Consider the following 25,640-nt stretch of genomic DNA (forward strand, 5'->3'; position numbering starts at 1 on the left):
GATAAGTTAATAGTAAGATAACAAAAATCTCAATTGAAAAATATCAGTGAAAAGGGGTTTTGGCTTGCTCATAAACCCTGAACATTCAATTTCAATCCTAGACGAGCTTCACCCTCTACCCTGAACAGGTAATTCTTCCATCTAACTTTGTTTCTTTTTTGTATATTTATCTCAATTTTTAACAATTGAACATGGAACCTGGCCTTGTGCTTGCTTCAAACAAATCTTCAATGTCAACTTCTTTTCCCCTGTTTCTATCTTACAAATTTTCATTTCATGGAAAACCACAACTTTCTATGAAATCCCATCTCCATTCCTCAACCAAATTTCCAGAAAAGACGCCATTTTTGGGACAAAGCTTGGTTTTTCAAGATAAGGATTTTACTTCTTTGGGTAATCTGAATAAAACCCATGTCCCTTTTGAGCCAATAAGAGCTGCAGTTAAGAGAAGAAAAGAGCTTCCCTTTGATAATGTGATTCAAAGGGACAAGAAGCTTAAATTGGTGTTAAAGATAAGGAAGATTCTTGTGAGTCAGCCTGATAGAATCATGTCACTTAGGTCATTGGGAAAGTATAGAAGAGACTTAGGTCTCCAAAAAAGGCGTAGATTTATTGCTTTATTGAGGAAGTTTCCTGGAGTGTTTGAAATCATGGAAGAAGGGGCTTTTTCATTGAGGTTCAGATTGACACCCGAAGCGGAAAGGCTTTTCTTGGATGAGTTGAGAGTTAGGAATGAAATGGAAGGTTTGTTGGTTGTTAAGTTAAGGAAGTTGTTGATGATGTCATTGGAGAAGCGGATTTTGCTGGAGAAGATTGCACATTTGAGGACTGATCTTGGGCTTCCTTTAGAGTTTCGTGACACGATTTGTCTGCAGTACCCTCAATATTTTCGTGTTGTTCAAACTGAACGAGGCCCTGCTTTGGAATTAACTCATTGGGATCCTGAGCTTGCAGTGTCAGCAGCTGAATTAGCTGAAGAGGAGAATCTAGCCAGAGAGTTGGCAGAGAAGAACTTGATTATGGATAGGCCACTTAAGTTCAATAGAATTAAGCTTCCTAAGGGTCTTAATCTTTCCAAGGGTGAAATGAGAAGGCTATGCCAGTTTAGAGACATGCCTTACATATCCCCTTATTCAGACTTTTCAGGATTGAGGTCGGGAACTCCAGAGAAGGAAAAGCATGCTTGTGGGGTCGTACATGAGATTTTGAGCCTCACTGTTGAGAAGAGAACTCTAGTGGATCATCTCACTCACTTTCGAGAGGAATTTAGATTTTCTCAGCAATTGCGAGGGATGATAATAAGGCACCCTGATATGTTCTATGTGTCTTTGAAAGGGGATAGGGATTCTGTTTTCCTTAGGGAAGCTTATCGAGATTCTCAATTGATTGATAAGGATCCACTGTTGCTTATTAAAGAGAAGTTCCGCTCTCTTGTTGCCATTCCTAGGTTCCCTAAAAGGGGTGGTTTGAAGAAGGATGCTGATGGTAATGAAGAAAGAGACACGTCAGAGGAGGCAAGCGATGATGGGGGAGGATGGTCTGATATGGATAGTTATCTGAGTGATGGTGGATTTAATGACGATAAGGGTGATGAAGATGATGATGACTATGAGGATGATTGGAGTGATGAAGATGATGATGCACCACCAGATTTTGATGAAGATGATGAACCTATTAAGATTGGATTGAGCAAATCAATTAAGCAAGCAGATTACTTAGCAAAGAAAGAAGAGAAATTGCTTGTTCCTGCATTTCCTGATGGTCGGCCAAGAGAACGTTGGTAAAAAATTTTGCAAATTTGCTAGAAACTGAGGGCTCCCATTAGGTTTTTGACCCCTAAATGATTGCGTATGCCTTCTTAGCTTCAAAATTTTTTCTCTGGAGAGTGGAGACAGAATCCAGTTTACGGTTTGATGAGGTTCCAAATCTTATCTCTTGGAAGCTTGGGAAGTTCTAGCAGTTGCAGATGGGCATCAATTAGTCTATGATACAAATTTTCTATGTATGTAAATGGCATCAATGTAATGTTTTCTAAGTCAATGAAGCACCAAAAGAGAAATCTTTATGAAAGATGAACCTTGTAGGCACTTCCAGTATGGAACGGTTCATGCCCTTTGTTAATATAATAAGACATTACCAGTGATCTAAACAGAATTACTCTAGTGAAATGTTCTTTTTTATCTTTTTCCCTTACTACATTGCATTTATCACATTGAAATGGCTGGCTGGAGCTCAGGAAAAGCTTCATTGATGATTAATGCAATTCTGCAAGCCCTAAAGTGTATACCTAGTTCATATCTGCAATGATTTAGGACTCTCTGTTGGATGTTAATTTATTTTTATTGCCTTAGGAGGCATGCAAGGGGCACTATTTCCACTTATGAAATTTATCCTATTTTGCAGTTCATCTGATCTAAGTTTAACTTCTAGTTCTAGTTTCCTGCTCAGCTTGTTGCCCAATGTGTCCATTTTTGCTTTTTAATTAAGATGCGAATGTGCTAACAGCTTGCTGGCTTGGACAAAGAAAACTGAATGGAAGATCACTACCATTGCACTCAACTTACCTCAATTTGCCAATTGTGGACCATGTTTTTTTTTTTTTCGAAAGGCCATTATGGACCATGTTACCTATTGTATTCTGTCAGTTACTCTTTCTTTGCTTAATGTGTTGTTATATTTACATTTCAATTAGGCTATTAATATTTCATCAAAAAAAGAAAATTAGGCTATCCATGTTTCCACAGTTGGTGCACAAACTTGACTGCTTGAGTATGCATTTGAAATCCAACCTTATGATATCTGAAACTGAAACATTAAAAGATTCGGAAGAACCATATGCAATCTGTTGGTATGTTGAAATTTTTTAAAATTATTTCTCCATCTACATATTTCACCGTAAAATTGCTCCTTCTTGAGCAAAGTTTGAAGTGCTAAATATATTTGGATTGAGTTCAGGGTAAGCTTGTCATGCTTGCCAAGCGTTGCTTTTGGTGAAGCATACAACAGAATGTTCTCTGCAAACCCAAGGTGCTGTATGTGGTGAATAATTGAAAACACAGAGATAGAAAGATAGGTATCTACTTTCTAACCTATAGTGACATTAAGCAAATATACTACTTTACAATTTATTTTTAAGTTGCTTTCTCTGGTTAATATTCCTGTGTTTTAATTTCTTGCATTCATTTGGCTGCAAGAGAAGGCAAAGGATTAGATGGGGCACAAAGAAAGAATTATGGAGCTGTGTCTGGTAAGACATACATCAGGTGAGCTGATTGAAGCAGTGATCCATGAGATGTCTGAGAATCTTGGTCGATAAATGGTCTCATATCTTGATGATTTGTTCAAGATATGGTTTACATTTTTCGGACTGTTGAAATGTTCCATTCGATATGGATATTATTGTTCTTGCGTGGACTTAATAAGGAAATGGACGTGACTGAGATGCCAAAACTGCTTTATTCTTTGTTGAGATGGATTGCCTCTCTATGGCTCTTCGGGTCCAATTCGTTTTTGCCATTTGGGTATTAGCGAGTGTGAGAGAGACCCAAATTTTGAGAATCTGTGCTTGAGGATCAAATTGCGCCTCTGATTCACACTTCAATAGATTCGTTAACTACAGTCTATCACGTGAAACTCATCTAATGAACGATTGTGAGATGAATGAAATTAGTTAGTGCATGCATTTTCTGGCCTATAAAAGGGTCGTCGTTAGCCCACTCCTTACTCAAGTTGCTCAAGTGAGTCTTTTGAAGTAGGCATATTTGAAAGATCTCTTGATCAATCTAGCTAGTCGTCAGACTAGGCCAAGGCACAGGTTGTTCACTCCCCCTCAAGGGCTTCCAACTTCGCCAGCTTCGGTAGTGTTTGATGTCTCAGGGCATCTGTGAGTAAAGTGAAGCCGGCTGGAGGCTCTTGCCGGGTACCTGAGCAAACTGTTTCTTGCTTTGGGAGGCGTCCGATCTGTTGACAATGGCAACCCTTTTTCACTCTCTTTCGAAGGCTTCAAACTCAATAAACTAAAGTTCGAAGCCTTCAAAGAGAGTGAAGAAAAGTTGTCATGATTTTCCAGGCTTCGAAGCTGGGAACATATGCCTGCTCCTCCTGCTTTCTTTCTATTTTCCAGGTTTTATTTTTGGTTTTAGATATTTGATTAGCTGTAAAACTGAAAAATATACTCGAAGAAAAGCATTTAGGCTTTTGGAAGACGCCAAACTGCAACACAGATTATGTGGCTATGGACAAGATTTTACCTTGATCTTAATATTTGCTAGCTAATTGTTAATTACAACTATATTTACCGGCCTTTTTTTGTTTTGGTACCTCTCTTCTAACATTGATAATCCGTTGGTGCTTCAGACCCCATGGATGCTTTTCTTGAATATTACTAGTCGCAACCGGGGGGTGGGTTGATCTCAATGGGTAGCAAGCTGCTTAAATTTACGAAGTGCTTGAGGATGCCAGAAACACATGAACCGAGATCAAGCTCTGCCTAGATTTCTGCTTTAGAATTTAATCTGTTCCTGTGTGTTTATTTTTGGATTAGATCCATTCCTAGATCGGTCTCTGGTAATGAATAGTATTGTTTTTTTTTACAGTCACATGAAAAAAATGAATGACAATATCTTAAACCCATTCCGTGGATCAAGATTCTGTACTGGTACCCGAATTATCTCAACGGTTAAATAACATCTGGTAACATGCACAAATTGCCAATCAACACTGCTACTACTTAATTTGCCATCAATGGTGGGGAAGAAATTTCTCGCATCTGCCTGTTGATGTTTCCAAAGAAGTGGTGAAAGCGCCAACAAGAGAAACGCTTTTGGACATAAGGAGACAAACAAAGCTAAGACAACATGATTAGATAAAATCCTTATCCACGAAATCCAAAGGCCTACGCTTTTCTTTCATCCAGCAGCGTCACAGGAAAATGAAAACAAAAAACCCAATGAGATACCCTTAACCGCCATTTCTTCAAAACCAAACCACCTTCACCATCTTCACTTCATCTCCCAACCGCCAAAAAACCCTCCATGGACAAAATAGCTCTATTCCGACACTACTTTAATCTATCTCTTCATCAAAACCCACTGATCCAAAACCCAACAAAACCCTCTAAAATTTCACCTTCTTCTGTAGCTCTTACGCCCACATTCACCTATCCTGAAATCCAACTCTCCACTTTTTCGCTTCCAAACTCTTGGTCAAGTCTCTCTTCTTCGGGCACTTTCGACTTTTCCGATGAGGTGAAAAGGGTCAATAGTTTGGAGACGGTTAAAGTCTTGCAGGCCAGGTCGCTTAAAATGTGCAATGATTGGAGTTCAGATTCCGTGGCTAAGAGTTTAATCTCGAGTTATTTGAAATTTGGCGATTTTAGAGCAGCTACGATGGTTTTCTTCATGGCTTTTGATCGGAATTACGTTTTCTGGAGTTCTTTTTTGGACGAGCTTCATAGTTGTGGGGGAGAGACACGTGGAGTTCTTGAAGTTTTTGGTAAATTGTATAATAAAGGAGTGAGTTCTGATAGCAAAGTTCTTACCTTGGCTCTGAAGATGTGTGGTAGTTTGATGGATTCATGGCTGGGATTACAGATTCATGCTGATTTGATCAAGAAGGGTTTTGATTTTGATGTATATTTGAAGTGTGCGTTAATGAATTTATATGGGAGGTGTTGGGATTTGGAGAGTGCTAATCAAGTTTTTAATGAAATGGTGGAAAAGGAAGATCCTGCATGGAATGAGGCTATCATGGTAAACTTGAGGAATGAGCGATGGGAGAAGGCTATGGAGTTGTTTAGAGAAATGCAGTTTTCTTCTGTCAAAACTAATAGTGGAACCATTGCGAAGATGCTGCAAGGCTGCAGCAAAGTGGGAGCTGTCGAGGAAGGAAAGCAAATTCATGGGTATGTAATAAAATTTGCAGTGGTGTCCGATATGTCAGTATGTAATTCCTTGATTAATATGTACTCAAAAAATAATAGACTGGAACTTGCTAGGAGAGTTTTTGATTTGATGGAAGATCATAACCTATCTTCATGGAATTCCATAATTTCAAGTTATGCTGCTCGTGGTTATTTGAAGGATGCTTGGGATTTATTAAATGAAATGGAATCATCTGCTATGAAACCTGATATAATAACCTGGAACTGCCTTCTCTCTGGCCATGCCGTTCATGGCTCTTATAAAGCTGTCCTGACAATATTGCGAAGAATGCAAGTAATGGGTTTCAGGCCAAATTCGATCTCTGTCACCAGTGTTCTTCAAGCTGCTGCTGAATTGGGGATCTTGAATTTGGGGAGAGAAATTCATGGTTATGTTATAAGAAATAGGCTTGATTCTGATGTATATGTAGGAACTTCATTGTTAGACATGTACGTGAAGCATGATTGTCTAGGAAAAGCTCAGGCAGTTTTTGATAACATGAATAACAGAAATATTGTTGCTTGGAATTCGTTAATATCAGGATATTCCTTCAGAGGCCTTTTGGAAGATGCTATAAACTTATTGAATGGGATGAAAGAGGAAGGAATAACGCCAGACCTAGTGACATGGAATGGTCTGATTTCAGGGTATTCCATTTGGGGCCGCAGTAACGAGGCTTTGGCCCTGATTCATCAAATAAAAACTTCAGGAATGACTCCCAATGTGGTATCTTGGACTGCTCTAATATCGGGCAGTTCACAGAATGGAAACTATAGGGATTCCCTCGAATTTTTTATTCAAATGCAACAAGAAGGTATCAGGTCCAACTCTGTCACCATATCCAGCTTACTTAGAAGTTGTGGAGGTCTATCTCTGTTACGGAAAGGCAAAGAGATACACTGCGTCAGCATAAAAAATGGATTTATTGAAGATGTGTTTGTAGCTACAGCACTTATTGACATGTATAGTAAATCTGGCAATTTGAAAGCTGCTTATGAAGTTTTTAAGAGGATTGAAAATAAAACATTGGCCTCTTGGAATTGTCTCATAATGGGGTTTGCGGTCTATGGCCTTGGTAAAGAGGTGGTCTCGCTCTTTGAGGAGATGCTTGGAGCAGGCATCCTACCAGATGCCATAACGTTCACAGCTGTACTCTCTGGTTGCAAGAATTCAGGTTTAGCTGACGAAGGATGGAAATATTTTGACAGAATGAGCTCTGATTATAGTATAATACCAACAATTGAACACTATTCTTGTATGGTAGATCTTCTGGGAAGAGCTGGATATCTTGATGAAGCCTGGGATTTCATCCAAAAAATGCCATTGAAACCGGATGCTACTATATGGGGTGCTCTTCTTCTATCCTGCCGAATCCATAAGAACATGCAATTCGCAGAGATTGCTGCGAAGAAAGTTTTCAAGTTAGAACCATATAATTCTGCAAATTATGTTTTGATGATGAATCTGTATGCCATGTTTGACAGATGGGAGGATGTTGAGCGTATCAAAGATTTGATGAGAAATAAAGGTGTGAAAAATGGGCAAGTCTGGAGCTGGATTCAAATTGATCAGATGGTTCATTTATTTTCTGCGGAAGAGAACCATCCAGACGAAGGGGAGATATATTTTGAGTTGTACCATATGGTTTCTGAAATGAAGAAGCTTGGGTATGAACCTGATGTCAAGTGTGTTTGTCAGAACATTAATGACAATGAAAAGGAGAAGGTGCTGCTGAGTCACACAGAGAAATTGGCCATAACTTATGGGCTAATCAAGTCAAGAAACGATGCGCCTATCAGGGTAATCAACAACACAAGGATTTGTCCCGACTGCCACACTGCGGCTAAATACATATCTCTGGTAAAGAAGCGAGAGATTTTCCTACGAGATGGTGGTCGGTTTCACCATTTCAGTGAAGGGAAGTGTTCGTGCAATGATTGTTGGTAACATGGGGCCTTAATGTCTTTCACTCTCTGATCTGAACCATCATGCGAAATCCTGCAGAAGGTGGAAACCAGCACTTTCTCCTGCTCAAGCAGAAGAAATACATCAACCAGGTGGGAAGGTCATTCTTTTTCTTTGACAATGGAAGGACAATCAGATAATTTGATTCTACACTCATCAGCAACAGATAGCAGAAAGCAATGCAGGCTTGAGAAGAGTACAATCCAGACTTAGCGACATGTATATTTTATAAGCCACTTACCTTAATTCGTAGAAGTTCAAAAGCATTTTTTTTGGTACATAAAAGCATTTTCAAGGAACCATTACATTGTTGCAACTTCAAAACTAAAAGTATTACATCCCCACAAGCTTTCAAAATATGGAATGAAATATTATGTTTACTAATTTGCCATGGCATACTCTCACTCATGCCTGCCGCTTCCATTCCTTCCTGCCAACGAGGAGAATTTGACACACATCCACCAGCCAACCGTCGGGGCGGGTAACCCACAATCCACCGCGTGCTGCCCCGGAAACATTTGTAAACCAATCATATTGGACCAGGTTCAAAAAGAGAGCTAATCACGAGTTGTCCAAGAGTGTACACGTGTAGGGAATTCAGTCCAGCAAAGATGAGTGATTGGTTACGCCATGAACTTTCCTAGAGTGGTAGGTCTAACCTAAAGAAAATCGTCACAAGATCTTTGAGTTAGCGTGCTCTGCAACTTCATGACTCAAAAAGCGACCCCTTGGTGCATTTCCATAGTGCACCCGCACTTTCTACACTCAAATTCAGAGGCTGAGAACTGAAACGACACTTGATAAAAGTGCTTGACAGTTGAAAGGCATAGGTTAATAGTTTACCTAAACAACGAGGAAAACCAGAAAAGATACCAACAAGAAAATTATTGAAAAGACACAATTATGTACATAAAGAAAAGAAAAGAAAAGAGCATAAGTGTTACTTAAAATGGTTCCACAAATCCATCGTGCACCTACATCTGTGGCTACAATATGTAAATAAAAGCTTCCATCTTTTCTTATCTTACATAAATATTTACAAATAAGACCATAGTAACGTACGTAATTACCACCATTGTACAAAACCCAGAAGAAGAGAAACAAACGGTGGAAAGAACCCCATCTTCGACTTGTCGGGAACCCCATTATAGAACAGAAATTTTGGTGCCTTGTAATGAATTTGAAACCTCAAAAGATAACTACTGAGTCATTAAACAAAAAAAAAAAGAAGCTAAGAAAGCAGAAAAAAGAGTGCTAAGGGTCTCCCTCTCCCATAACAAAGTTAAAATCACATCGAGCAATGTATCCAAAACTTGTCCAGATCATGAAATCCACAGCTCCTGTCCCCCACCGCTGTCTACAAAAGCTAGTTTTTTTTGGCTATCAAAATTCCACCTTTCTCGATTAATATGGGTTGACAGGCTCTGTCTGGTCCAGCACAGCCATCCTCACTGAAACATCGGCTAAGGATTTCAGATTACATCGGATTAAAGCCTCCACGAAGTAACATGTTTCATCGTTGGTGTTCCCTTCAGGCACATCCACAACGAATGATTCGATCACCATTGTCCCTGGCCTTCCTTCAATAACTTCAGGATGGACCGTTATGATGGAAGAATAGTTCTGCAAAAATCAGCAAACAAATCAGTATACTATAACAAAATAAATTCTTCTTTCAATTTTTTTAAATAATAATGAAAAAGAAAGAGCAGAGGATAAAGAATTGTATTAGTACCCTGAGGCGGTGATCGCCGCCGACGATTTTCATGCCGAGAATGTGTTCTTCATCATCAAGAAGTTCTAATCGTTCGGTGCTGGTGGTGGCGGGAAGGCCGGATTTGACGTTAACTTCTCTAACACTACCAATTCCGAGGTCCCCTTTCATGATGCACCTGCTTACGAACGGCTTGTATTTCTGCGGCTGATCAAATCGCCTTACCAATGACCATACCTAACCAGGCCGTAAACCATTAGTTGCAATGATAAAATTAACAAAAACTACTTCTCTACTACAGAACAGAACTCTTCTACTAACAACGTAGTACTAACTCCAACAATTCCGATTCCGGTGCCTGAAAAAACAGATGTAATAAAATACTAATCAAATCAAATACTCAGACATTTAGGAAATATCGAAGTAACGGTACTTCATAGATCTTAGTGAAAGGAGTGGTGTTGGTCAGAGAAAAATCTAAAAAACCAAGAAGTAGTCGTGGAACTTCTCCCATTAAATTTCTGACGTGAACATAGATTTGACTTTTGTTTAACAACTAAGTAAAACTCAGAAAGAGATGAGGATTGCAGCAGATCCATCGGGGAGAGAAACACCAAGTCAAAGGCCCATCCGGTTGGCGTGACAAAATCGAACATATCGAAGAGGCACTAAGCACTAGAAAGGGAGGGGATAACAGGGGGAAAAAAAAAGGAAAATTTGAAAGACAGAGAAACTTACGAGATGAACAGGAGCTTTGATGTGTTTCACAAGAGCAGAGGTGCACTGGTCGTCTCTGATCTCGTGCCTGTGGTGTCTCCGTACGTACTGCGCCTCCATCGTACTGTACCCATCACCACCGTTCATTTTTTTTTTCCTTTCCCTTTTCCTGACTGATATATCTGAATCTGCTCAATGAACTATAAAAAAACCACCTTACTTCTCTGTCTTTGTCTCAAGGAATAAGTAGCTGGAAAAAATACAGGAGAGTTCTAGAGACGATAAGCTATAAGCCTTTTTGTTTCTATTTTCTTTTGGTTTTGCAGGAGATTCGCTGTGCAAGTACAAAGGGGCCTTCCCCTCTTAGCTTTAGCTTTTAGTTTAGGTTTTTAGCTTTAAGAGGGGCTTTGGTCTTTAACTTGGCTTGGCAGTCTATCAAAAATCTATGAAACCACCGACAATTTCAATTTTTATTCTATCCATAATAATAATAATAATTATTATTATTATAATAAAAGCCCGGAAGCCTGCTTTCAGCTTTTCCCCTTGGGTCCACTGTCCTCTTCAAATTGCCCTTATCCTCTTGTAATTGGAATTGGTTTTTACTTTCTTTAATCCTTTTATTTTTCCATTAAAAAGAAAATACTAAGAATAACATAATTCTTCTAACGTTACTTATGGTGGTAATGAGTTTCCCTCACAGTCCACTCTTTTGCCTCCGATTCCAAGTGGACATTGCCCTTTAATTTTTGGCACCATATTTTTTCTGTTCTCCTTATCAAAAAGTTAGGTGCAAATAATAAAATCAGAACTACCATGAAGTGGTCGTGACGTGGAGATGATTTTACCCCTTTTTTTTTCTGTTTTGAAAGGCATATTCATTACAATACAATCTGCATCTGCCTGAGAAGGCAGTTGGCCAAGCACAATAAAAAGACTTGCCTGAACCAAAAAATCAACACAGAAGCCAAACCAACCTGTAATAGTGGTTGCCAGTTTTATTTCCTATTTTATTGCCTGACCCAAAAGTCTTTTCCTAGTTTTATTAACTATTCTAGATGAAATCGGAAATTGCAATACTCACTTATCTCGATCTTTCGAACCCATTTTATATTATTATTTCCCACAAAGTTTTTGGTTCGATATATCATTTGTCAGGATTCTGTTGCCTTGTGCCTCAGCATAAGGCAATTGACTTAGGCGCTTAATTAATGATAATAATTTTTTGTTGAATCAATTTGTAGGAGGAACGGTGGAGGAAGTCACCACAAAACTGACAGGCGATTCGTAGCCATTGAAGGATCTTGTGGGATTCAACGTAACCACGACAGCATTGAAATTTTATCTCCACATTTTAAGATAAAATCAATTGAATTTCCATCGCCCGTCGACCCCAACCCCCCAAAATAGAAAATTCTTATCATCTGCTTGGCGCAATTTACGCAAAAGACAAAATTGAATCTAATCCATTATTGCTTTCATTCCAGGCTAAACTGTTCATATTTCCTTTTCGTCAAGCACCAAAAATAAAAAAACATTTCCCTACTATTTTTTGTCCAATACCCAAAATAGCTGATACAATTATTGACAAAAAAGGCATTTATTTTTCTTATCACTAGTATAAACTACTTTAAAAAACCCCTTTATTTATTTAGTAAAGTTTAAATATGTTTTTATTGCTTATTATTTTTAATCAAATTTTTATATTTTTATTTTAAATTAAATAAATTTTATAATTAATAATTATTAATTAATATATCATTTATCATTATATATCATATTACTCTAACTTAATATATTAATTTATTATAATAAAAAATAATATGATTATTTGAAATTTTTCATCACATACATCAACACTACTACGTTAACCTGTTTTTGTTATCACTCTTTTGTACCAAAGTTAACCTCTTTTTTAAGATTAATAGAGTTTTAGTCCTATTTTGTTTTACCCAATTTAAAAAGAAAATAAAAACGAGCTCTTTATGATCATTGTTGTGGCAATACAATTTAGGCAGAGGCATGAAGAGATGGGGTTAGGTCAAGTAGTGGGTGGCAGGAAACTGTTTGGGGAGGTCTAAAAGTTTGCAGAGAGGACCCACTAATAAAAACATTGTTATTGAACAAGACATTTTATGCTGCAAAAAAAGAATAATTCAGGAATCCACCCTTTTTGCCATGTTCAATGCTTCTGTCCCGTTTTCCGTTAGAAAGTAAAATCCCAAAGCTTTGAGTTGAAGCTAAATTACCAAAAATATTTTAACACCAGGGCACAGGAAGTCCACCTAGGGGAAAATGCCAAATGGTGGGGACCTCCACGTTTTTTTTACTACCCAGTGAATTTTAGTTGATAATCATTAAAAAAAAATATCTATCACCACCCACATCAAAAATATCTAGTTTTATACAATCACAAACAATCTAATTTCTAATCATTTAATAAAAAAAAATTGCTTTTCACCAACATTATGACTTTGTTGTATAATGAGAATTTTGAATTTTCGTTACATTAAACCGCGTCGGACGCATATGTAATATAATTATTTTAGTTTATTACGCGTGGAAAGAACAAACTCATGGTTTTGTTTTACATTATACTACTATTTGCTTTTCGATCTTGGTGATGATATGCCATTGTGATATGAAAACTATGTGCAACTGTAAAAAGTCCATATTCTAGCGTGAGAATATAATGAAGAATTCCTTTGTCCGGCGATGGCAACATATTTTTTTTAACCTGACACTTGCCGATGCTAGATTCCTAGGTTAATTTTGTTATGCCATTGTTCCAGGCTTTTCGATCCACCTTGTAGGTGGTGCATAAATTTATGTGTTAAGCATCCAACCCCCTCTTTAATATCTTGTGTCCTGGAAAAACCATTTTTGCCTTATTTTCTACTAAATAACTTTCATCTACCATCAAATCCAAGTTCAGTTACTTTTAAGTTTACATAGAGCAGTCAGAAAACAGAGGACAAAAGTTTTTACAGGCTTCTCGAGACAAAGCAGAAAACGGTGAAGACTTGGTCAAGCTTGCAGATGTGGTGCTCATGTGGTCCAATTACTGTCTCTGTTCGACATCGTGTTAAGTATTCAAATTTGACCCACCCTTCGCCATCACCCATCAATCACTGCTGTATTCAAAAGCATACAGCAAATCCTTTTATTTTTTGTGTGTTTGGCACACATGTTGCGATGTAATTGGACAGGAAAAGTTTGTGTATATTGGCAAAATGGAGTTTCGTGTTTGTTTGTTAACAGTGCATGAAATTTCTTCTTTCTTCTTTTTCCCCTCCATAAACTGCAATTTTATTGGATGGATCACAAGTGAGTTCCATGGATCAATCCTAGAATGACACACTTCAAAGCAATGAGAAAACTGTCAGCCTTTTTTTTATGAACCATCGTCCATCAACATTGGGCTCTTTTTTCTTTTCCTTTTCTCGTACACTCTTTCTATGAGTGCAAGCCAAGTGTTGATCTTCCCTTTCCTTCTCAATCAGAAAGGACAATCCAAAAACAGGGGAAAACAACTCTAAATATATCTTTTATCTCCAACAAAAAAGCTACAACCATTGAACCACGAGTTCTTTTCTACTGCTTGATGGTCATCTATTGGGAATTAACTTTATGAATTAATCGCCATTGCGGCTAATACTATTACTTCGAATATCGATAGAATTCAATTCTTTCATTTGGACATACCTGGGGGGATTTGCGCTGTTTGCTCTGAATCTCAAACGCATGGAATCGAAAACAATTTCAAGCCGTGATGTGCGTAAAGAGTTATGTAATACGTACAAATTTGGAAAACTTTCGACCTTTGCTTCAGGCCATGAGTTATCTCCTAAGCCTGTCTCCATATTGACCGGATGTTTAATGCATTGTTATCCAAAACTTTCCGCCTTTTTCAAAACACCCTAAAAAGGGAATAATGTCCAAATTTATGTTCAACTGCGAAACGTTGAATGGAGAACTCATTTACTCAGCTGGGCCAATTTTCACCAATCATCAAGATAGGAGAATCCTTCCTCCATCAAACACTATTTCGTTAGCATTAATTTCTCCATTGAAGATAAGAGCCCTCATTTATGGCATCCAAATTCTCAGTTTCTTGAAAATTACTACTTTTGTGGCTAGAGACAAGAAAAACAAAGAGAAACCCAATTGAATTCAAAGAAAATTGAGCTATAAGTTAGGTCTTAGGACTGATAAAGCTAGTCCATTCTCTTGCCAAAAAAAGAGGCTAATCTTTGTTTTTGCTTATTTGCCGAAAACCTTCAAGGTTTATCCCCTGCAACGAATTATTGGACCACCTTGACACAACTATTAACCAAAATTCGAAGGGAACTTTTATCCAATTTAACATCCAACAAACAAAAAGTCACATCAAGGGATGCAAGAGCCCTAACGTGTTGGTTTGCAATTGGGTTCTCTGCGGAACTCTGGGTCTGCCTTTGTATCTGAACTGGTCATGTGGAAAACACCGAAACCTTCCAAGCTCACCTTTAATTCTTTCCCGGACGATAGTTAGCTATCAAGGCACAGCTTCACGATTCGCAAGCTAATTTGAGAATTACAGGTAAGTGGATAAGATCCAGACTAAGTTCACTTCGGTTTGTTGTTGTTTTTTTGACCGGCCTTTAGTGTAAGTTCCAAGTCCAAGTGTCATTATTTTATTCCCTGTACGACGGACCGTCCAAAACATATTTAATGATTATGATTCCAGAAGAATGCTCCTGTCTTTTCTGTCAATTCCTCAAACAAATATCTGTCTTGTGTTACACCTTTTTTCTGTCTCTCCTGTATTTTTCACTAATCCAAAAGGTCTTTAATTGCATTAAAGATTATAACAAAATCGCTGTTGACATCAAAAGACACGCAGATAAGTAATTCATAATGTTAAATATAAATTAATATATTTTATTATACCTGATTTTTAAAAATATAATTTAATCAAATCAGACTTTTATGATTTTATATTTTCGTGCTATAATAACTTGTTACCATAAACTTTACTACAATATTTTTTTTCTGTAATAATATTATAATTTGTAATTAATTTTATTAAATTTTTTATAATATAAGCCGCTGACAATTTAGAATTACGGAACTCATAAGTTCATACCGGACCAGTCCAAAAAGCTCGATTTATCCAATCAGTTATTATTGGACTATTGGGTCAGACATGTTGAAGACATGAGCAGACGTGAGGCTCAAGTAATACGTCCAAACTTCTTCTTGTCGTTAATTATTTAAAAAAAGTATTATTTTATATATTGGTGAAATTTTTTAATTTTATAAATGAAATTATTATATTAATTTGTTAAATTTTTAATTACATTTTAATGAATTATATATTTATTTTTAAAAATTTTAATTGTTATAATTTTTTAAGACTAAATTACGAAAAGGGAAAAAAAATTGGGACGAGGACAGCGAATTACAGTACACATGTGTCAAGAAATTAAACCTTTTTTGTTTTTCCTTCAAAAAGGTTTTAAACAATAAATTGAAAAATCACGAGATAGAAATGCTGACTACCCTTGTTCACATGACGCGTGGCGATGGTACATTGTGGTGGAAGGGCATGTGAAGAATCTTTGTTTTGGAAGGGGTACGTGGCGATTTCTAAGGCAGCCGGAGAGTGGGGACCTTTCTATTCAAAATATTCGATTTTCGTGTCTCCGCCCTCACCAGGCGGTTGAGAATGGGCGGGCAACAAGTGCCAAGGAGCAGAAAGGAAACCGATGAGAAGGGGGAAATGTGGAGGCTAATCGCAGTGAGCGCTCCATGCAACCGCACATTTGGCCTCGCGGGCTCGACTGCGATGGACGATTCTACCCTCCATCCAGAAACAAAATATCTCAAACGCCCTCTTTCCGAAGTCGCCCTCCACCTTCTTCACGCGGCCCATCAAGATTCTCTTAATTTCCACGACGATTCAATACAATATCTTACAAGCATATGTAAATCACATTCTCTCATGTGATTATTCGTCGCAAGCGTGTTAAAATCCTTTAAGAATATCTTAAAAATGAAATCAAGATACTAGTATTATAATATCTACTTTTACTGAAAAAAAAAATGCAGAAAGGGATGAACTTAATTAACTAATTTTATAAGACACGAGGGGCGTTTATGTCCAAAAAAAATCATTAATTGAAGGCCACTTTGTCCACGTGAACAGATTCCATCGATCCAGACTCTTCTTCCTCTTTTGATTCTTAGATCGCTCCCGTTATAGATAATTACACTCCTGACTCCGTTCCATTTGTGGCAAACCAGATCTCACGTTCAGAAAGAAATAGTTTCTTGTTCCAAAAAGCACACATCAATCTTTCGTAACACATAATACTTCAAAAAAATATGTTCACGTAATTCAGTTTCTCGTCAGAATTCAGCTGCAAAACACATTTGGACATTCATTTTTGAATCCATTTCTTTTTAGTGATCAAGCTTTCGGGTTTCCGCTTTCTCTCACGTTATCGTTTTCAGTTTCCGATGCGATCATTGTACACTTTCTCGCTCGCATTGTCGTCTCCTCCTTTAGGTTGCGGCGGCATCCATTGATGGTGAACGAAGGTACACATTAGTTTGAATAATTCTTACTTCTCCTCCTGCTTTTGCTTATAGACATTGTTGATTCTTGCCAGAGATGCTTTGACCTTTAAATTTAACTTGTGGTGTATGCTTTTTCATTCGCATGCATGATGAAAAATATTAATTAAAAGATTTTTTTTAATTAGTACATATAAAATAGAGTGAAATGGTTGTTTGTGGGAGGTTGAGAGCAAAAGAAATAGAATGAGAGGAGCAAGAGACGCATGTTAAGAGGTAACATAAAATTTAAACAGTTGATATGCACGTGTTTTTTTTGGGTAACACATGGAATTTCTATATATGATTTTTATTTAAACGCATTTATATCTAATTAATAAAAAGTATTAAACAATTTATGACTAAAGTTGGAATATTAATTTCAAACTTAATGTTTAATAATTACGTCGTTATTTTCACTCGTCATGCATTGATGAGATTGATGATCAAAGTGCTTGTGTTAATGCTAATTAATCATTAATCTGGAGCACTAATTTATGCCTATTGCTATAGTTATTAGCCTATTTAAGCAAAGACACAGCAAAACAAAGCACGTGGGCACGCAACTGCCCTACATCTAAAAGGAAATTACTACATTTAAATTCCTTTATTTTTTTCCCCCAATTACTGTAAAAGAAAAGCAAGAAGATTTAAATGAATTTGGTAATTAGGCGGAGGAAAGAAAAGGGTGTGAATCACGTTGGTACGTACTTGGTATTTTGCTGATTCCACCTGGAGCACATGTTACCACTCGGGGCCTAACCCCAACCATTTGACAAAGCCTTTTTAGGGGGATTTTAATTTTTATTTCCATAGTTTTTTTTATTAATTTCATGGTATGCGTTGAATAAATAATTAATATGCATAATGAATAATATACTAGGAGCATAGGTATTTCCGGTTTAATTTAGAGTTTCGCGGTACTCTGGAACTATGAACTATCTATTTCAAAGAGGTGGGCTCCAATCTAGGGTAATTGCGAGGATTCCGAGGGTGAGCTTACCGCTGGTTTTCAGACTTCAAAAGAAAAACAAAAAGTAGGCTTTCAAACGTGTATTTTAATTACTTTTTTACACAGTCTATTTACAAGAACAAATTTCACCAATTAATTAGTTTTAGAGCCTATTGGTTTTGGAAAGATTTCTATATTAGGCGGAGAAAACAATTGGATGCTCTAACTATTCAGATGGTTGTTTTATGCAATTCTTACCAAATGCAAATTAGAAAGATTTTTTTTGTTATTATTTAATATTGACATAAAATTATATAAATAAATTAAATATTTTTTTATTAGATTCAATTAAATTTTTATATTTTATTTTTGAACTACATAAAAATATATAGTAATATAATATACTGATATGAAATAATAATATAATATTTTCACTTTTTACAATAACATTATATTAACATAAAATAATAAGTAACATTTTGAAAAATAACGAATAATCAACTGTTAATTATAAAAACATATTTAATTCAAAATAAAAGTATATAATTTGATTAAATATAATATAATAATAAAAATTTATTTAAAATTTTAAAAAATATTATATCTTTAATATTTTATTAAATGTGTCGATAGTAATTTTATTCTTCTCAATTTAAGTTATAATTTTCCCATTGAATTTACTTTAGCATATTATTGGATTTTTTTTCCAATTAACATAGAAACTCATAAAATCAAAATAAACATAGATTGGTCTCTCGATGTTAACAGGTTAAATCAATGTCATGTTTTTCTTTTTTAAACAATGATGTGAAACATGTATGCTTCTTTTATATGAGAAAGGGAAATAGAATAAGAAAATGGGAAATTTATATGGTGAGACATGCTTGTTTGAACTTTAAAAGATTCGAATTGGTGGAGAATCAATTGAATATTTGCACAAGTACATCATATTAGAAAAGCACTGAGACTCTGCAATACACAGGAGTTTTAGATGCTTTTGGATTCTTACAATATTCTGGGAAACATTCATATATTTTCATTAAAATAAAGTAGATTGCGAGGATATCGGTATTTTGTTATCGTGTGGGGCTTAACAACCGGCCTTTCGTTGAATTGTAGCAAAGTAGTGAGGGGGCGACGGGGATTTTCAAGTATGGAGGATGCTTAATTTGAAACATTAGAAGTATGACAGCTGCTATAGAGGTCAACAACATAGCATCTTTTCTTTCTAGGTACGAGACAAAAACTTTTGTTCTCTCTTCTTTAGGACTCATTCTTCCTATCTTGTCTCTTTTGAGTTTTAACCAAATTACTTACCTTATTTTCTACATATTCTCTCTTTTATTTTTGGTTCACAACTGCGTTTTTCTACCTTGGAATGTTCATATATTCCATGCACGACTAGCACATATCATTCTTTATTTAGATGGCAGATGACTATGGGTGCAGTGGGGTGTTGTTTTTGTTTTACTTTTTTCTATTTACAACCGATATAGGAGTACCTCAGAGTTCAACATTGCTTACTTTTTTGCTAAACTTGATTACTTGAATATTTGCAGTTAATATAGAAGAAGATACTGTGATACCCAACATCCTACATCTGATGTGATTGTGATTGTTAAAACTTATATAACAATCCAAATGTACTACTACTAGCAACTTGAACTTAAACTTTTGAGAGCCACATGGTTTAGGCTCAAAGAGTTGCTGAGCCAGTGGTTGAACTTGCGTCATTACAAATGGTATCAGAGCCTACACTAGTCCGATGTGAGCTTTTATATTACTTTGGTGAGATCTTAAACTTGTAAGGACATCAAGGATTTGAATGGGCATTAAGGATTTGAATGGGTTAGACTTGTAAGGACATCAAGAATTTGAATGGGTAGGATTTGAATGGGTTAGACTTGTAAGGACATCAAGGATTTGAATGGGTAGGATTTAAGTGGATGGGATTGTGGGTAGTCCGATGTGAGCTTTTACATTACTCTGGTGAGATCTTAGACTTGTAAGGACATCAAGGATTTAAGTGGGTAGGATTTGAGTGGATGGGATTGTGGGTAGGATTTGAGTGGATGGGATTGTGATACCCAACTCTGGTGAGATCTTGGACGATTTGAGTGGATGGGATGATTTGAGTGGATGGGATTGTGATACCCAACTCTGGTGAGATCTTGGACCTGTAAGGACATCAAGGATTTGAGTTACATTACTCTGGTAAGATCTTAGACTTGTAAGGACATCAAGGATTTGAGTGGGTAGGATTTGAGTAGATGGGATTGTGGGTAGGATTTGAGTGGATGGGATTGTGATACCCAACTCTGGTGAGATCTTGGACCTGTAAGGACATTAAGAATTTGAGTGGGTAGGATTTAAGTGGGTAGGATTTGAGTGGATAGGATTGTGGGTAGGATTTGAGTGAATGGGATTGTGATACCCAACTCTGGTGAGATCTTGGACCTGTAAGGACATCAAGGATTTGAGTGGGTAAGATTTGACCTGTAAGGACATCAAGGACTCTAGTGAGATCTTGGACCTGTAAGGACATCAAGGATTTGAGTGGGTGGGATTGTGATACCCAACTCTGGTGAGATCTTGGACCTATAAGGACATCAAGGATTTGAGTGGGTAGGATTTGAGTGGGTGGGATTGTGATACCCAACTCTGGTGAGATCTTGGACCTATAAGGACATCAAGGATTTGAGTGGGTAGGATTTGAGTGGGTGGGATTGTGATACCCAACTCTGGTGAGATCTTGGACCTATAAGGACATCAAGGATTTGAGTGGGTAGGATTTGAGTGGGTGGGATTGTGATACCCAACTCTGGTGAGATCTTGGACCTATAAAGACATCAAGGATTTAAGTGGGTGGGATTGTTATTCCCAACATCCCACATCTGATGTGAATGTGATTGTTAAAGACCTACATAACAATCCTACATAACAATCCAAATTTGAGGATTACGGACATCAGGAATTTAAGTGGTTGGGATTGTGATACCCAACATCCCACATCTGATGTAATTGTTAAGGCTTGCATAACAATCCAAGTCTACTACTATTAGCTCCAGATTGGAATACCCAACATCTCACATCTGATGTAAATGTGATTGTTAAGATCTACATAACAATTCAAGTCTATTACTATTAGCAATTTAAGCTTAAGCATTTGAAGGTCACGTGATTTAGGTCCAAAGAGTTACTGGACTAATGGTTGAACTTGGATCGTTACATGGTTTAGGCTCAAAGAGTTACCGAGTCAATAGTTGAACTTGAGTCGTTACAAATATAGAATGAGTCAGAGCTATTTGAATTTGAATTGAAATTTTATCAAAACAAACCGTGCACGAGATCATCCAAAAATATAGGGTAGATTGAAGTAAATGATGGTTTTTGGTCCTATTGGAGTAGTTGAAGTATGTTAGATTCAAACTAACGAGGACACCATTGATTTCATCGATACTAGTGTCTTGTGGCATGTGGTGTCCACAAAAAACCATATTCAAGTATTGGGTCAAAGTTAAAAGTGCAAAATGTGTTTAATCGACCAACATTTGCCATGTAATGAAACTAGAAGACAAAAGCATTGTCTGGTCTAAGGTCTAAGGTCTAAGGTCTAAGGTCTAAGGTCTAAGGTCTAAGGTCTATGGTCTAAGGATAATGGGAACACAATCTAGTATATAACAAGGCATATGGCCAATGACCCAAAGACACCTCGACCATACTTTTTCGTAAAGTCCAACACCAATTCAGTTTGGTAATTTGGCTACTACAGAACAACAGTGATGCATCTTCGAACCTTGTTGCTACCAACGGCTGGTTTCATAGATCTTCACACTGGGTCCTTGTAATGTTCGCTACCATACTCTTATTTCTTTCCAAGAATTAATGCCACCAACGCCCCTGGCTTTCAGCTCACACTCTTCTCATGGCATAGGTTTCTTCTCTAACGGAGGTTGGTTATTTTTTCAGGCCAGACAGCCTAAGGTGACAGTTTACCGCCATTAATTGTGCATCAACAATCTGATACAAAGCTATGGCATGCACATCGATGGCTACCCCTACCTCTCAGGCTGCCTCAGCTGCGAAAGATGGATGCAAAGAAGAGATCAATGGCCTTCGCCGATCACACTCTGGCATAAATCTTCATAAGAGAGTAGGCATTCAAAGGTCTTTTTCGGATAATCACCTTTGTTACTCTATCAATCGAATACGTGTTGCATCAACAAAACCAGCCTTGAAGAATAGCCGTTCTGTTGGGATTTTCCCGACGCTCCCATTCCAAATATCCAGTTCCATAATTCCAAACACCTTAAGATCATTTTTGTTTGACTTGGAGACGAGTAAGGATTTGAGTCTGGCGGACAAGGATGTGAATATTGATAAGAACTCCATGGAAAACAATGAAGAAGAGAATAAAATCAATAGAGCGAATTGGGTGAATAGGTTGCTGGAGATTCGACGTCGCTGGAATTATAAACAACTGGAAGAGGGTGTCGATGGAGTTGGGATTTATGATGACAATGAAAGTGGCGATGGTGATGGTGATGGAGACGAAGGTGGCTGTGAGGTGAACTATGACTCGGAAGAAGAAGGAGGTGGAGGAGGTGAAGTGAAATATGACCGTGAATCTTTCTCGAAATTATTAGTTCGGGTACCATGGTCCGATGCCAAGCTCTTTTCTCAGCTGGCCTTCTTGTGCAACATGGCTTATGTGATACCAGAGATTAGGGTATGCATCTTTCATATTTCTGTTTCACATGACATGTTTCTCCCAATTGGTCAAGTTTTGATGTTTAGAGTTTAGAACTATTCTCTGATTTCTGTCACTACCCAGCATTATATGTCTGGTCTAGCAATTATATGTCTAACATTAAGTGTTTGGAGTAGTCGTACATTACTTACTAAAATTTAAAGCTTTATAGTACATCCTAAACATCAGTAATAGTAAAGTTTCAAACCAAACCAATCGATTATTCTTGCACAAAGAGTAACTTCATTCTAGGAATATATATGCAGGAAAAGGATTTAAGAAAATATTATGGCCTACAGTTTGTAACATCGTCCCTAGAAAAGAAAGCAGAAGTGGCTACAATCAAAGCAAAATTAGATCAGGACTCTACTCGCGTACCTGTTGCTGCATCAGAAAATACCGAATCCAAGTCAGAAAAAGGGAGGACTCTACTCCCTTTATCTGTTGTTTATGAAATTGCTGCTTCAGCTGCATGCTATGTTCAGTCACGGGCAAAAGGCCTTTTGTCCCCTGGCTCTAAGTCACAGGAGGATGCTGGTTGCATGGATTCATGTAGGTCTGGAAACCAGCCAGAAATGGAGGGGGAGAACTTGCCCCGAGTATATAACTCAGAGGTGGCTGCTTATGTGGCAGCATCAACAATGACCGCTGTCGTTAGAGCCGGGGAGAAGGAAAAACAAGAGACAGCTAAGGACCTTCAGTCACTAGACTCATCGCCTTGTGAATGGTTTGTTTGTGATGACTTAAGCACATATACCCGCTCTTTTGTAATTCAGGTAGAAGTTGAATACTTGTCATTCATTTCATTTTCCGTTGATAGGCCAACATTTACATTTACCAAGCAACAATTTATCCGATGTAGCGGCTAGTGCACAAATCATCATATATCCTATGCTATTATCATTCAATCCAGAACATTTTGTTCTAAAAGTCTCACGAGGAAAGATCAAATTATTGAATCTTCAAATCTCCTAGATTATTTGTTTATATTTGCATCTGTGATCTAATTGAACTTGAGTTGCAGGGATCAGACTCTCGAGCGTCGTGGCAGGCAAACCTTTTCTTTGAGCCCACTAATTTTGAGGTGAGCTTAATTGCTTATGTAACAAGTCTAAGAACTCTGAATGAAAATCCTTAACCTTAATGGGAGACTTAGAAGAGTTACTGTAAATCTAATATCTATTACTGTAAATCTCATATCTATTATTCTCTAGTAGGGAACCGATGTGCTTGTTCATAGGGGAATTTATGAAGCTGCAAAGGGCATATACGAACAATTCATGCCAGAAATTATGGACCATCTGAAAAGGCATGGAGATCGCGCAAAGCTTCAATTTACTGGTCATTCCCTCGGGGGTAGTCTTTCTCTTTTAGTTAACTTGATGCTGCTAACTAGGAAGGTTGTAAAGCCTTCTGCTCTTCGACCAGTTGTCACTTTTGGCTCACCGTTTGTGTTCTGTGGAGGCCAAAAGATACTAGATGAACTGGGGCTAGATGAGAACCATGTTCATTGTGTGATGATGCACCGAGACATTGTCCCTAGAGCCTTCTCCTGCAAATATCCGAACCATGTGGCTGTTGTCCTCAAACGTTTGCCTGGTTCCCTCCGATCTCACCCGTGTCTGCTTAAAAATGTAAGCACTTCCTTAAACGCTTCTTATCACAATAGTAATCATGCGTAGTTGCAGCAAGTAGGAGATGTAGACTTTCCTTTGAATCGTACGCAGAAATGTACTTGAAGTTAAGATTTTGATTGGAAAAATAGCTTTTACGAATATGATCTTTCCACTGCTAGGCTAACTCATTCATTTTTTTGTTAATGCAGAAACTTTTGTATACACCACTGGGCAAAGTATTCATTCTCCAACCTAATGAGAAGTTGTCACCTCCGCACCCACTAATCCCTCCAGGGAGTGCTCTTTATGCTCTGGACAATACACATTGTGAATACTCCACAAAGGCCCTTAGGGCCTTCCTTAATTGCCCCCATCCATTGGACACTCTCAGCGATCTTACAGCCTATGGCTCAGAAGGTACTATTTTAAGAGATCATGACTCCAGCAACTACTTGAAGGCAGTTAATGGGGTCTTAAGGCAAGACAAAAAGGTGGATGTCCGCCGGGAGAGGATACAGAGAAGCTTATTGTGGCCATTGCTTGTTTCGCCATCTCCCCACTCTTGGAGCCATGATAGAACTTTGGAGAGCAGCATGTTATCAAATAAGGAGATAATGACCAGTGTGTGAACTCTAAAGACTTCTCCATGGTTGCCCCACAGATATACAAAAGATGTTAACAACACATAGCAGAGTCTAAGCTTTTTTCTTTTTCATTTTTTTCCCTTTTTACCATAATGTAATGGCAAATACAAAGTCCAAGGTCAAAATCCAGCATCTCCAAGCCTCCCTCCCCTGATTTTCATGATATTGAAAGAAAAAAAGAAAAGAAAAACCCCTGTAAATTCACTGAAATTATAGTCTTTTTGCTCTGTCTCCATGTTATTCATCATTGACTAACACCGTTTTAAGTGTTAATAAAATGTCAATGTTCTCTTGTCTTCACTCGACTCTTTGTATTTCTTTTTACTCCCAACACAGTGCAAAAGAGTGCATCAATGCATCACTAATAAGAGGAAACCTAAACTAGGCGTAAAAGAGGAAAACTACACCCAAAAGCCAAAGGAAATAAAAAGAAACAAGCTTATATACAAACTTACTACTAGAATTACAATTCCTTTTCTTTCTTTTCCCCGTCTTCTTGTTGCAATAACATGCCAATGCACCAAAGATTTTTCTGTTTGAAGTAAGAAAAAAGTGTTAATGACAAGTTAACAAAGTGTATAATCTAGATTAGGCTTTTTGTTATCTTAATTAAGAGTTTAATCATGGGAGTTGGTTTACATAAAGAGGGAAATACTGAAAAAGATGCAAGACTAACTGACCCATTTCTTTGAGTTAGCAGGCATTACCAGCCCAATTCTATTAGGCCTACAAACCAGAGGGCCTAAGTGTTTGTCGACAGG

The 25,640-nt window shown here is 37.4% G+C and overlaps 4 protein-coding genes and 1 long non-coding RNA gene across 6 annotated transcripts; 4 read left to right on the forward strand and 1 right to left on the reverse strand.

Annotated features, from left to right (window-relative positions):
• The first annotated feature begins 27 nt into the window (after positions 1-27).
• Positions 28-2,350, forward strand: WTF1 (Ubiquitin carboxyl-terminal hydrolase family protein). The gene has a single exon (XM_021423827.2). The coding sequence runs from the start codon at positions 192-194 to the stop codon at positions 1,782-1,784; it is 1,593 nt and encodes a 530-aa protein (XP_021279502.1). The 5' UTR covers positions 28-191; the 3' UTR covers positions 1,785-2,350.
• Positions 47-3,492, forward strand: LOC149527363 (uncharacterized). The gene is made up of 4 exons (XR_016351070.1): positions 47-128; positions 2,506-2,848; positions 2,956-3,073; positions 3,200-3,492. It is a non-coding gene; the product is annotated as an uncharacterized LOC149527363 (long non-coding RNA).
• A 490-nt stretch (positions 3,493-3,982) lies between these two features.
• Positions 3,983-8,958, forward strand: LOC110413121 (pentatricopeptide (PPR) repeat-containing protein). Its single transcript, XM_021423826.1, has one exon. It carries the CDS (start codon positions 5,034-5,036, stop codon positions 7,866-7,868), a length of 2,835 nt encoding a protein of 944 aa, XP_021279501.1. The 5' UTR covers positions 3,983-5,033; the 3' UTR covers positions 7,869-8,958.
• PYL7 (PYR1-like 7) lies at positions 8,821-10,748 on the reverse strand. The gene is made up of 3 exons (XM_021423828.2): positions 10,339-10,748; positions 9,622-9,837; positions 8,821-9,509 (listed from the first exon to the last, which is right to left on the reverse strand). The coding sequence occupies exons 1-3, from the start codon at positions 10,462-10,464 to the stop codon at positions 9,291-9,293; spliced, it is 561 nt and encodes a 186-aa protein (XP_021279503.1). The 5' UTR covers positions 10,465-10,748; the 3' UTR covers positions 8,821-9,290.
• Positions 10,749-21,471: 10,723 nt separating this feature from the next.
• LOC110413618 (alpha/beta-Hydrolases superfamily protein) lies at positions 21,472-25,179 on the forward strand. Of its 2 annotated transcripts, XM_021424491.2 has the most exons (6): positions 21,473-21,713; positions 21,839-22,598; positions 22,886-23,395; positions 23,644-23,703; positions 23,837-24,253; positions 24,445-25,179. In XM_021424491.2, exons 2-6 carry the CDS (start codon positions 21,903-21,905, stop codon positions 24,862-24,864), a joined length of 2,103 nt encoding a protein of 700 aa, XP_021280166.1. In that variant the 5' UTR covers positions 21,473-21,713; positions 21,839-21,902; the 3' UTR covers positions 24,865-25,179. The 2 variants fall into 2 exon arrangements, with proteins under 2 accessions (XP_021280165.1, XP_021280166.1); XM_021424490.2 differs by having other exon boundaries at positions 21,472-22,598.
• The last annotated feature ends 461 nt before the right edge of the window (positions 25,180-25,640 follow it).

This window comes from Theobroma umbraticum, unplaced genomic scaffold (genome assembly GCF_002168275.2).
Source record: "Theobroma umbraticum cultivar Fairchild unplaced genomic scaffold, ASM216827v3 scaffold_4.1, whole genome shotgun sequence".
NCBI classification, from domain to species: domain Eukaryota; kingdom Viridiplantae; phylum Streptophyta; class Magnoliopsida; order Malvales; family Malvaceae; genus Theobroma; species Theobroma umbraticum.